The 12,896-nt window shown below is 45.0% G+C and overlaps 1 protein-coding gene across 2 annotated transcripts in view; it reads right to left on the reverse strand.

Annotated features, from left to right (window-relative positions):
* Positions 1-83: 83 nt before the first annotated feature.
* The window catches only part of ABCA5 (ATP binding cassette subfamily A member 5), a 32,377-nt gene continuing 19,564 nt past the window's right edge, over positions 84-12,896 (reverse strand). For both annotated transcript variants that reach the window (XM_080629518.1, XM_080629517.1), the window contains exons 23-40: positions 12,050-12,187; positions 11,296-11,409; positions 11,008-11,178; positions 9,714-9,827; positions 9,342-9,479; positions 8,783-8,857; positions 8,159-8,250; positions 7,512-7,638; positions 7,308-7,425; positions 7,110-7,201; positions 6,783-6,958; positions 6,222-6,297; positions 6,042-6,136; positions 5,543-5,662; positions 5,186-5,335; positions 4,185-4,264; positions 3,875-3,930; positions 84-3,340 (exon numbers count right to left, since the gene is read on the reverse strand). In XM_080629518.1, coding sequence (XP_080485644.1) covers positions 3,233-3,340; positions 3,875-3,930; positions 4,185-4,264; positions 5,186-5,335; positions 5,543-5,662; positions 6,042-6,136; positions 6,222-6,297; positions 6,783-6,958; positions 7,110-7,201; positions 7,308-7,425; positions 7,512-7,638; positions 8,159-8,250; positions 8,783-8,857; positions 9,342-9,479; positions 9,714-9,827; positions 11,008-11,178; positions 11,296-11,409; positions 12,050-12,187 — 2,040 coding nt within the window. In that variant the 3' untranslated portion in view covers positions 84-3,232. The remainder of the gene's footprint in view (positions 3,341-3,874; positions 3,931-4,184; positions 4,265-5,185; positions 5,336-5,542; positions 5,663-6,041; positions 6,137-6,221; positions 6,298-6,782; positions 6,959-7,109; positions 7,202-7,307; positions 7,426-7,511; positions 7,639-8,158; positions 8,251-8,782; positions 8,858-9,341; positions 9,480-9,713; positions 9,828-11,007; positions 11,179-11,295; positions 11,410-12,049; positions 12,188-12,896) is intronic.

Raw genomic sequence — 12,896 nt, forward strand, 5'->3', positions numbered from 1 at the left:
ACCCCCTTATTTCTAGCACCAAAGCACACACATGACAGAAACACAAGCATTTATCAATCCAATCCATCTTTATTTTGGTAGTACTTTCTGCTGAAAAAGGAAAAACCTCGACCTTACAAACACAACAAAGTGGTAAAAGACATACGAGTGGATAAATTAAACTCCAAATGACTCAAAGTGCCCAATAGCAACATCAGGAGGAGTGTTACCAACGTGTCACCTTCAGACCCAACACCTTCTGTGTCTGCTACCAGAGTACTGGATGTTGTCTATACAATAGACTTCACTTTCTATACAGAGAGCTTTTTAAATAAAGGCTTTTCTTGGGGACATAAATGAAATCAGACACACTAAATTCCTCCATAGAAAAATACAACCTTATAATAACACCGCAAAGCAAATGCATCTTCCAAGTTTTGGATGACTATTTCTCACAACCACCCTGCAAGGTAACTAAACCCATTGGAACTGGTAATGGTGGCATAAACTGAACTGATTTACTCCAAGTCCCCCAGTCAGCCCGAATCCAGCTGCCTTGTCCCAGTTTTATCTGCTAGAGCACAACCTGGGTGTGTGCATTGGGCAGCTGTGATTTGGCATGAACAAAGGGACTTCAAATTGCAGGAATAAAGCTCTCAAACCAGAGAATCCCCTGGGAATTTAATTTTGCATGTGTTTTTCCCTGTTCTGGCAACCATAGCCATCGTATGACACTCTGAAAGACTTCTGATACAATCCACTATGATTACATCAATGTTTGAGGTGGCATCTTGTGCCACATTGACTCTATGTCCCCACACCAAAAAGATCCCACCCAACAACACAGTGCATCTAAAGAGCCAAATTCTTTGTACATGTAGCTGCATAAATACAGTGCCACCATCAACTGGGTTACTCCAGAGTAAACAAGATCAGTACCAAGCTGAGCAAATAATGCTGCTAATAGAAGCTTTCTTATGATCCAATTGAAACATTAGGAAATAAGAAAGCATTTGAAATAGGGTGATGTTATCCAGACAGTCCAGAGCTATTTTACAGACTATTAACTTCGACTTAAAAGAAGGCATCAAGGCTGACAGGTCACAGCTGTACTTCGCTAAGTTCACATAAAGAGAGTGCTGTACACTGCTGGAGAGATGTGCACATGACAGCTGAAACACCATTAAAAGGGAGATGGAAGTAAGAAAGGTGGGATCTGGAGAAGACACCAAACTTGTATGTACATACATGGGAAAGCATCTGAAGACAAAGTTCCGGCTCCCACCTTTGCTCCAAATAAAGGAAAATGCTCAGAGATGGCAGCAGCAGGGATGCAGTTGGGAGCAACGGGATGGGGGTTCCCAGGGGCTAAATAAAAGGCTGCAGAAATGAAAGAGCTGAATTTTGGTCATTTTAGTGTTCTTATAGGGAAGCTTCACCCCTAGAAAGGTTGAAACTGGAGCTGCAGTTTAGAGGCTGGTGCTTTAATCCCATTCTTTACCTCCATTCTGTTTCCAGCACAGGAGATTAGGGAGTATGCAAGTACCATGGCTGAGGGCTCCTCAAAACAGCAAGGATCATGGTCTGGGCTCTTGACCTTCCCCTGCGGAAGCAGATGGGATGTCCACGTGTTCCTCCAGTCCTTGGGCTCAAATGTTAACTACAGAACAAAACCTGAACATGTTGATGCAATCTATGGGTACAGAAGAGGAAGCAAAGGTTGTATATACTATGGGGAGATGTGAACTCTTTAAAGTAAGAAACTAATGACAACACATTTGGGCTCAATATGCTGACAAACCACTATCAGACGTATAACATACATTATTGCCTGATAAATACAAACAGTTGGGGGACACAACTCCGCCTTAACCCATAGTTTCTTAAGTTTTTGCAATTAAAACAGAAGTCTCTTCTAACTCTAATGTGAAGATAATCGATATGACTTATGAAGCCAATGTCTCGATATAAATGCATCACTATTATCTGTTCATTGCAGAACACAATGAACTGTTAGCAATCTTTAATTTTACCTTATAAAACTAAAAGAAGTGATGACAACTTTGTGTAGAAAACCAAAAAAATATATATTTTCTTACATCTGCCATACCTTAGGCTAAAGGACCACCTATTCTGCTCTTCTTAGCGCTTCTAAGACAAAGCAAACGTTCCTGTGCTGAGCACACTGCTGCATTACTAACTGCTATCACAACAAAGACGGATTAGGAAATACTGTTGCACGTACTTACGAAATCACTGTCAAGGAAAAGGAAGACATCCAGGAAGGACTGCCTCTAAAAGCAACTGGCAGGATACATGTTGTTACACCCAACAAAAGAATTAGGATTTTGTAATGAAGACAGGGACTACTCACATCTCCACACACCCCGTAACTACACAGTTATGTCTTTGTACTTTCACCAAGCAGGGGAAAGAAAGCATCCACTTCTGTACACCCCTTGAACCCTACAGTGCATGCATTACAAACACCAGTGCCTCCCATATCAGCAGCAGGAATCATCCAGAGCTGCCAGTAGAAAGGAATGTGTGTGTCAACAAGTGCCATATGATATCTGTAAAGGAACATTTTCACATTGGTTGGATACCAAGCTAAGCTTGCAGTGGAATTCAGGACCCTCTTTGCAGTGAATACGATTACTTTGGAGTGGTTTTGCCCCTCTCTTATAAGTAGGTACATCTTCTAAGCACAAGCAGGGGCAGAGCTGCCAGTGGGAGAACAGGACCTTGCAGGGGTATGTGTCTGCATGGCACCTCATTGGGCAGGCAGCAATACCCAGCCAAGGGCACGGGGCAAGGCAATACCCAGTGAGCAGGTCCCACAGGACAGGATGCTCCAACAGCAACTGGTTTAGTTCAGATGCAGGATTTCCAGTAAGGACCTCAACCTCAGCACAATACAGCCGAGGGAGGAAGGCAGGCTGGTGCTCCTGCACAAGCCACCAACACCAGTGGATGACCGACTGTCATGGCAGCATCTTCTTGCTCAATGCAAACTGGGAAACAGCAAAGGGAGGAGGAATGTCAGGTCAGCCAGAACAACGGTGGGGATGCTCACCGCTATTGCGGCGATATTCCTAAGGCCAGGATGGTGCAATGTGCTCCGTGCTCCCAAATACAACTTCCTTCTCCATCCCAGCTCGGGTGTCTCCCACGCACATGCCCTGATGTCTGCACAGAGGATCATCACTGGCACAACACACCAGCTGCAGAGCAGGTCTGGACCACGAGGAGCTCAGAAAACAACCCTGTCTTCCTGTGTCCTCTCCCACCACAGTGTGCTGTTCAGGGTACCAAAGGTGCTGTCCTCCTCCTCCTGCTCTTTCGCAAGCTCCACAAAAACCTGGGACAGACAAAGGGAGAGAATGCACCATGCTGCTTGTAGGAACTGTCTCAGCAGAATTCATGCTGAAAGCCTGATAAGGATTGGAAGTGTTGCTTCATCTCCACGTAGGAAGTTTTTAGTATTCTGGGGTTTGTCCTCCTTGCTGCTACCCTCCCAACTCACTTCTTCAGGACAACAGTGAAAAGGAAGCTGAACCAAATATACACTGAAGGACATTTATGGTCAGCAATAACTAATACAGAATAAGCAATACTAAGCCTCAGCTTTACCCTCCGTTTCAGGGAACTGGTGGTCCCAATTCACTTTGATAAAGGGGATTTCAGGTATCCAAAAATACCCAAACAGGCATCAGCAGAGCAGCCCCAGCTGCCCGAAAGCCAGACACAGGGCACAAGCTGCCTGCCTGTATAGGGCTCCTCATCCCCTCTATATTCTATATAGCCAGATGCCTGCAAAAACCCCATCAAAAGACCTGCAACACCTTTGCCTGGCAGGGTTTACTTCCACCAAGCATCATTTGCTTTAACATACCTGTTCCAGCGTTGCCTGAGAAAAGCTGTACTCCTCGATGTGAAAGGCGTGTTTTACTGTTGAAAGAATTAATGAGAGCATATTTAGGGATGCTTCACGATCTGACACCTTTGGATTTAAAGCATTCTAAGCTGGTACAAGTGCTTACTCTGGATTTCACACAAAACAGAGTTGGGACAGCAATAATAATAGAAAACATAAATCAAATAGATTTGGAACAGTAACGCAGAAGTGCCACCTCATGGCAAATGTGTCGGTTAAGGGGGACAAAACGATTTCTGCATGTGATGCATGGCAAGTGCTTAATTACCTTCTTCCAGCTTGGAAAAAGAATGTGAAAGTGACTGTACATCTTCTTTAGGAATTTTATATGCCAAAATAGAAGCAAAACTGCAATACAGAAACAAAGAAGATACAGCTTCAGGTGAGGTTACTCAAAGCAAAAGAATTAATATCCAGCTGAAGGGATTTAAACTCATTTTCTGAAGGTTATTCCAGGCATTTTGACCAGTTACCATCATACAAGACAACAACTCCAGATCAGCTGGTTTATAACCCTATCAGAGACCCAGGTCCAGGTGCATCAGCTGTGATCCCCTGAGACTGCTTTGTGTTTCATGCTCTTCAGCTTGGATTCAACCATTTGTATTCTGTTATAAACTCATGAAAGAAAAATCACTGCCCAGAACTCCTGTGGTTGTGAGGTTTTGCTTTTCAAATGAACCCAGGCAGAGGCCACAGGGTCTACCGGGACTTTGCAACCCACACTCCAGAACAGAGAGCTGCTCTACCCCACACATTCGCTTCTGTAAACAGAGCCCTCCTCCAGATCTCCCCCATTTGAGGAACACTCTTTACACAATGCCCCTAGTGCCCTCCTGGAGAGTTTCACCAAGCCAGACCCTTGAGCCCATAGAGCAAATCAAAGCTGCTGACAGAAAACCACCCATCCCACCCTCAAACCCTGAGGTAACCCCCGAAAACGCTGAAGCATTTCCAGCCAAGGGCCAGTGACTCAGATTTTACCCATTTCCCGAGGGCCTCAACTGAGGAGGAAGCCGTCAGGCAACAGTTATGCAGCAATGGAGTTTTGCTTCCTCCGTGCTGAACATCTGCAAGCAGGGCTCACAGCCATCGCCTGGCAGCTTCTGCTGGCCTGCAAAACCCTCCCTTGTCTTGTTTTTTAAGCTATGCGTAAATATTTGGTGTAAGTTTCACTATCCTGGCATTCCCCACTCAGTGCCAAGGAACTGCTGAGGAATCAGGGGCTTTGTTAACATCAACATTTTCCATGCATTTGTTCAACTTCACCTTTCCTGGCGATTCGCGTTCGGGAAGATGTGCAAAATCTGGCTCTGCAGATACTCCACCTGCTGCACATCTGCTGTTTCTTTTAGTTTCATTTCCAAGAAGTATCCTCTGCCAAACTTACTCTTCAGGTGTTGGACCGTACCTATACATCTACCAGGGGCAGAGAGAAAAGGAGAGTCACACGTATTACACCACACTCAAAAAGCAGCTTAACTCCTTACAGACCATTTATTGCAGCTTAAAGCTTAATTTTGCTCCAAGTTTAAGGTGCATAATAAGTTGTATATCTATAGTTTTAGCAATATATTCTAGTTGGCTGCTGTCCTACCCTCCCTGCAGGGAGGGCTCCGGTGGTACCTGAGCTGCCCGGACACCAGGATGGCCACACGGTCACAGACAGCATCTGCTTCCTCCATGTAGTGAGTGGTCAGGATTGCTGCTCTCTCCTTATTTTTAAAGGCTGCTCGAATTGCCCGCCTGCAAAACACAATCAAGAAAACCCCCAAATAAAACATTTCTAATGAAGCAGTGAAGCCTGGGTTAGCAGGAAGAGGGGACTGTGATGGTCAAACGCAAACCCTCTATTTTATGGACCAATACTACTACAATAACACTTGCATTTTTCACAAACATGACTCAAATATACACTCCTTATACTGTTTTGAAGATTTCTTTTCACTTCCAAGCTTTCCATCTCCAAGCTGTTCTGGAAGAGGACACAGATGAAGTGCACCTGGCACTAAGGATGCATTCGTTATTCCCCCTCTATGGCTCTCTCTAGTGTTAACAGGGATAATGCACACATAAAACTGGGCAGAGACAAGCCTGTGGTCAGCACAGCCCTGGCAGCACTCACCACATGTGCTGCTTGGCTTTTGGATCCATCCCAGTCGATGGCTCATCCAAGAGTGTGACCCGTGGGTTGCCCAGCATACTGAGGGCAAAGCACAGCTGGGAGGAAGGCAAAGGAACAGGGTAAGGACACCATGGATGCTACGGACACCCCACATGGGCAGCTTGAGCAGCTCCCCCATACCTTGCGCTTTAGACCCACTCCCAGCTTCTTTGTTGTCTTCTGCAGGTGATCTTTTAAATCCAGGGCATTTGAGATGCTGCAGAAGGGGGAGGACTGCATGTGAAAAGCTGAGAGTGATGGCTTGGCTTTCCCCTCATCACACTGCATGCAAACAGTCTCATTTGAAGAACTCAGTTACAAACGTTTGGATATAAGGTGGAAAAAAAGCAGAGCAATAAACAGAATTGGAGCTGGGTGCTTCCATACAAAACCCACCATCCCCATGTCCCAGGGCAGCCTGTGGTGACAGAAACACCTCTGAGCCCCAACTCCCCATGGTCTGCAAAGGTCATTGATAGCACTTCTTAAAGAGAATATGAAGCTACAAATGCCAGTTGAATTTTGCATGGTTTAACCAGTATCTCCTCACCTACAATTCACATGTGCTAAGTCTGCTAAAAAGATCCAATTAAATTTAAAGGGAAAAAGCATTATATTAGGGAAAGCGGAAACAACCTCCAACAAACCAACCTGTAAGAAAAGCATAGCCAACCTTAAACATGCCTATAACAAACTACTTACCGTTTTATGACTTCCTTAACATCAGATGGACTCATTCCTTTGATAGCACCGTAAATTTCAAAGTGTTCCTGCAATGTAATATCTGGCCAAAGCGGGTTTGTCTGAGGACAGTACCCCACAAATTTCACTGAGTCGTCTTCACTGTGCAGGCCAAAAGCATCATCTCCCATCAGAACCTGCGAGGGAACAACACAAACCTTACTCAATATTGTAAGTTTCAGAGCTGCTTTTGTAAAGTTTTAGTGAAAAACACTTGGGAATGCTTGCAATAATAATAATAATAGTAATAATAATACATCCATTTTCTGTTTGTGGCACATAACGTACCTGCCCACTGGTTGGCTCAATCTCTCCAACGAGCATATTAATTAACGTGCTTTTCCCAGCTCCGTTGGGTCCTAACAAACCCAGTATCTCCCCTAAAGAAAGGAGAACATAAAACATTGCCCATGAGGTCAGGCAAATGGATTCAAGAGTTGTTGTTGTAGCTAAAACAGCTCAATAGCAAAGTAGTTGAACCCCAACCTTTCTTTACACAGAGAGAAACATGTTTCGTTGCCACTTTCTTTATTTTTCTCCCCAGAAGAAATTCCTTCCTCTCATCAAACTCTTTGTGCAAGCTGCTGACCAGGATTGCTGGCATCTAGAACAGGAGAGAGAAGAGGCTGTGGATACCAGCAACTCTGGGAAAGCTCCAAATCTGGGTTCCGGGTAGCACCACAGCGTTACCTCCTCACTTTTGGGGCTGCTCAGCACTTCTTGTACTCGCAGCCTCTCTGCCTTCACATCTTCATCTTCATTCTCGTCACGTGGCACATCTGGAAACTTCCAGGTTTTGGCTCTTGTAAAGCACTTTCTAAGGGGAAGAAAACAACGCGATGCCGCTGCTCAGCATCCAGCTGAGATTTGCTCGCGGCTTGGATGCAGAAAGCAACTTGTGTTTGCCAACCCTGGGAGTAACACGTTTCTGCAGCGCATCTGGGAAGCCCCAAAAGAGCAGAAAGAGATGCCAACAGCTGCAACGATGTCATCTTCATGCTGAGCTCTTTGTTGGTAAAGGGAGTTGCAATGGGAAAGGAAGTTCCCCTATTTTTTTTATAGGTGATGTCCTTACAAAACTCCTGATTTTGCACTGGCAGAACTTAAAGGAAAGTAAGAAACCTATTTCTGCACTTTAGCGACTGAATTTCAGACAACTAAAATTAGGAGAGCAAATTTTGTATACACCTGGGAGAGGATATAACCAAAAGTATTACATTTTCTGCAACATCCCCCATAGTTATACACTGCATACTCCAGTTTCATCCCCAGCATCACTTGCAAAAGCAGCTCCTTTGGACTATTACTTTTACAAAGTCTATTCAACAGAGACAGACCTGAAAAATGGATCTTCTCTCACTGTCCTCCCTCCATTCTTCAGCTCGAAACACCGCAGGAGGAAGAGCCACACGACGCACTGCAAATAGGGCTAAAACAGACAAATACAGTCTGGTTACTCAGACAGCTGCTGGCCCTCCAAGGCTGGAGGCCCTATAGGTGACCCTATAGGTGATCCCACCAGTGTAATGAGCGACAAGAAACCTCAGCTCTTCACAGCCACAGAAGTGCTCATGTTTCCAAGACGCTGCTCAATGGATCAACACTGAGGATGCGCAACCAGAGCCTGCTTAGATTTAATAGCAATTATGTGGGGTTCCTGAGGGAGAAGGGGCTGCCCCTGCTCCAGCTCTTGCTCCATCAACATGGACTCACATATTAATCAGGATAAACACTGGCACCACTGACGAGGCTGCTGAAGCAGCAGACATTGACCTGGTAGGCACAGCAGCTTTACTGGTACTGTTCACACTGCAACAAGCTGCAAAAGCTGCAGGCTCCAGCGACGCTCAGCATTAGATCAAATCTTTATTAATAAAGATGCCTAAACAGAAGGGGCCTCCCAGCAGGAGCTGGTAATTGTCTACAGCAAATATGGCAAATAATCCAATAACCATACTTACAGCTAGAACTGCTACCAGGAGCCGGTCCCATGGGTCATAGTATCCGCCGTTCCTCCGCTTGCCTTTCCATGAGACCTGACAATGAGGAAAAACGTATTCAGGTAAATAACCACCTACCAGAGACTGCTTATTCTGTACCGCACTTCAGTCTCCAATCAGACATTTAAGTTACCTTGCTCAAGCACCTTCTGAGCTCTGCAAAGATCCTGCTTGCACAAGTCCAACACCACTAAAACTCCATCAAAGTCCCTGTGGCTGCTCCTGCTTTAAAGCCACCGGCTTCCAATTAACCCCTCTCCCATCTCTGGGTTTGCCCAGTCCACAGGCTGAGAAATACACGGTTTTCCTTTAGATATTTAATGGAAGACTTGCTCCTTTTCTTATTTCAGAGCTGCAATGCTTCACTTTCAGGATGAAAGTGACTCTTCACCAGCAGTTGCTATTTTTCACGTGTTGAACAGCTATGTTACATCATTGCTGCCCTGTTATCATTATAGTCACCCACCCAACCCCAGCCATCTGCAAGCACTGTAGAGAGGATCTCCTGTATCCCCCTTACCTTTATAAAACAAATCAGGCAGCCAATAAGGGGGTAAATGGGAATGAAGATGGAGAAGACATAATGCAGCACGGTGGTTATCAGGTAATAGTCCAGAAAAAAGGCCACTTCAGTGACAACGGTACAGAGCAAGGCTGTCTGTACAAAAGAAAAGGGGGAAAAAAGTTAATTGTCATTTAGTTCAGACTCTCTAAGCATAAATAATCTAATTTGAGGTACGTTATTTAAAGCTTTTATCATGCAGGACACGGCAGTAATGCACATTAGTGAACGGTTCAGATTTCTTGTGCATTAAGGACACACAGCTCAATAAAACAGCTCTGGAGATAACCGATCTCCCCAGCTAACCAAAACCGAGGTAAAGTTACTCACCACTGAAAATATAAATGACCAAAATTCCTTTGTATTCTGGACTTTTTTAAAGGTGAAGGAGACCACGTATGTGAAGAGCACAACTGAGGGGACATAACCAATCAGGCAGAAAATCTGCAACGAGAGGAGAGGTTCGTCAGGAGAGCAGGAACGCAGGGGTTCTGTATAACTGGAATTACTTCAGTGTGCTTTAGAACTCTGGATCCATCTGTGTCACTTAACTTGATATCTTTTGCCACCCTGGTACATATAACATACACTATTAAAGACATGAATAAGCGTACGTGGATAGGCAGGAATGCACTAACTCAGTTTCCTTTAAACTATTTCCCTTGTTTAAATAACACAGGCTCCCAATAAATGTTGATCTCAAGATTTTGGCAAATATTAGGAATTCCACCTTCAACCTTAGCATTTGCACAGGAACGAAAGCAAGGGTAAAGGATAAAGATAAACCAGCCCTGCAGCACAACAGTCACATCCCAAACCTGATTAACTCAAGAGCTCTGGGAAGGCAGTGAGGAGAATCTGATTCTTCTCAATTACAGCCAATATCTCAGGGAAGCCCATAGTGAATACAAAAGACATGAAGACTTGTAGCCTCTTCGCTTCATTCACATACTGCAATTCGTTGTGGAGCTGCTCCGTGTTCAAAGTCACTGTAACCTTGTCATTAGCAGCACGCTGATGCAAAGGGAGCAATTATCAATCAGCAGCAAAAAGCACAAAGCAGACTGAGCAAGCAGGGCAAAAAAGGACAGAGCGTTTCCTTGGAAGATCCTTGCATGTTAAAGCTCTGTTTTATTCCTGTTCTGAATGAAACTCCAAAATGTGAGTGGGTCTCCCCATGAAAAATGCTACTATTTTGCCTTTGGTGCAGCCTGACTGGTGCCTCTCCTCCAACAGCCTCAATTAAGCATTTTCATAGCATCCCAGACTGGTTTGTATTGGAAGGGACCTTAAAGCTCATCCAGTTCCAACCCCTGCCACAGGCAGGGACACCTTCCCCTAGAGCAGCTTGCTCCAAGCCCCTGTGTCCAACCTGGCCTTGAACACTGCCAGGGATGGGGCAGCCACAGCTTCTCTGGGCACCCTGTGCCAGCGCCTCAGCACCCTCACAGGGAAGAGCTTCTGCCTAAGAGCTCATCTCAGTCTCCCCTCTGGCAGGTTAAAGCCATTCCCCTTGGCCTGTCCCTACAGGCCCTTGTCCAAAGCCCCTCTCCAGGTTTCTTGTGACCTTAGAGCAGTCTTCTAGTACCTATCTAAAGGGAGCTGCTGTCCCCACTGCACTCACCACAGCAAGGAACTTGCCCACATAGAAATAAACACCATAGTGGAAGGCAAAGAGGCTGCCTATCATCAGGGTAAGGATGAAGAAGAATAGTGGGAGGTCAACCACAGCTTGCCCAGTCCAGTAAGCAGAGGGGTAAAGCCCGGCTATCTTCAGCTGCGTATATGCTTTGATCTGCAATAGGACAAGAAAACACCATGTTAATTAAATGCTAATTAAAACACCCCCTCAGATTTTTCCTCCAAATCCCAAGTTCTTGTGCATTCTCTGAATCAACACCCAGGAGTTTACCTTATGGTTTTCTGCATTATCCATTGCAAAATAGGGTGGCATTCCAGTTATGATGATTCCCAGCAAGACAGCCTCAAAATAGATCTCCAGCCTGAAAATTGTGTCTGGAAGGTTCTGAAATATAAACCAGATTTCTTCAGTACTAGAATGTGTGTGACCAAAATAAATGCATTTAGAATTGGAACACGACTGTAAATGCTGATGTATTCTGTGTGTCTCAAGATCATCTGAGCCACAGCAGGAATCAAAATACCTATGGAAGTTCTGGAGTATTTGAAAGTGTGTATAAGAAACTCCTAGGGCATTTATCTCCTGCAGCAGGTCCTCTCCTCCCCTATAGGCTACCCCAGCTCTGCACAGGAGGCAGCAGACCTCCAGCATCCTCACATTCAGTCCCCAAGAACTGCAGGTAACCCGTAACAAACATGTAATGAATTCCCAACAGAACATCCTCTTTCCAAGCCCCTTTTTCCTCCTCTTTCACAAGCTGCAGAGCAAAATCCTGACAACCTGTCACCATAGAATGGTTTGGGGTGAAGGGACCTTAAAGCTCATCCAGTTCCAACCCCTGCCACGGGCAGGGACACCTTCCACTAGAGCAGATTGCTCCAAGCCCCTGTGTCCAACCTGGCCTTGAACGCTGCCAGGGATGGGGAAGTGTCCTCTTCATGTCATTCCGATGCTTTGCCACCTACCCTGTGTTTAAGGTGGCAAACACCCTGTGTTTAAGGGTGGTTTCTGCTGTGCTGCTCACCTGAATGAAGGGGTTGCTCCAGATCTGAATGCTCTCCGTCACGTTTAAATTGCGCAGGAGAAGGTTGCTGATGATGTTCATCAAAACCGGCAAGGAATGCACCATGGTACTGTTGAATATGACCGTAAAAACATAGTTCTGGAAAGGAAAGTATGTGCTGGATTAATTCTTCTGCATGAAGGGTAATACCCTGAGAGAAGTTTCCTATGGGCTGATTAAACCTGAACATGGGGACAAATCTTTGCACAATACAGGATGCTTTGCAGGAGGCTCTGGGCTGCTCAGGGTGGTTATAACACACCAGGGTGGTTATAACACATCACCTAATTCGGAAAACAGTCATGCTCACAGAGAACAAATTATTTGGGATAAATTCCCAGCATGCTTTATGCAACTGTGACACCGTGACAAATGATGCTCCAGACAATTACAGTCTGAAAAACAAACCCCACAGCAACCCACACTCGTATGTTCTTCCTAATGCATTTAGAAACCAGGCAGGCCCAAATTTACATTAGCTAAGGGCTACCCTGTCACACTGATATCAACAGTTTGTAATGAATAAACTGGGAACAAGAGGCAGAGCTGGCACATTGCAAAGCAGTTCCTTTGCTAGAGATTAAATATGACCCCAATGTTCAAGTCTGTTTCCACTCCTCCAGTGACCATACTGAAATGAATACTTACAACCCAAGAAACTCATTTTCTTTACACATGACAGCACAAGGGAATTATACTTCTGTCAAATTGTACAATTCAACCAGCATAAGAAAATAAATGAATCCCTGTGCCAGGTCTCTTGTAAAGTAAAATATCCCTCTTGGCTATTGGTATCCTTGGGGGGAGA

This window comes from Psittacula echo (genome assembly GCF_963264785.1).
Source record: "Psittacula echo genome assembly, chromosome: 14".
Classification (NCBI taxonomy): Eukaryota; Metazoa; Chordata; class Aves; order Psittaciformes; family Psittacidae; genus Psittacula; species Psittacula echo.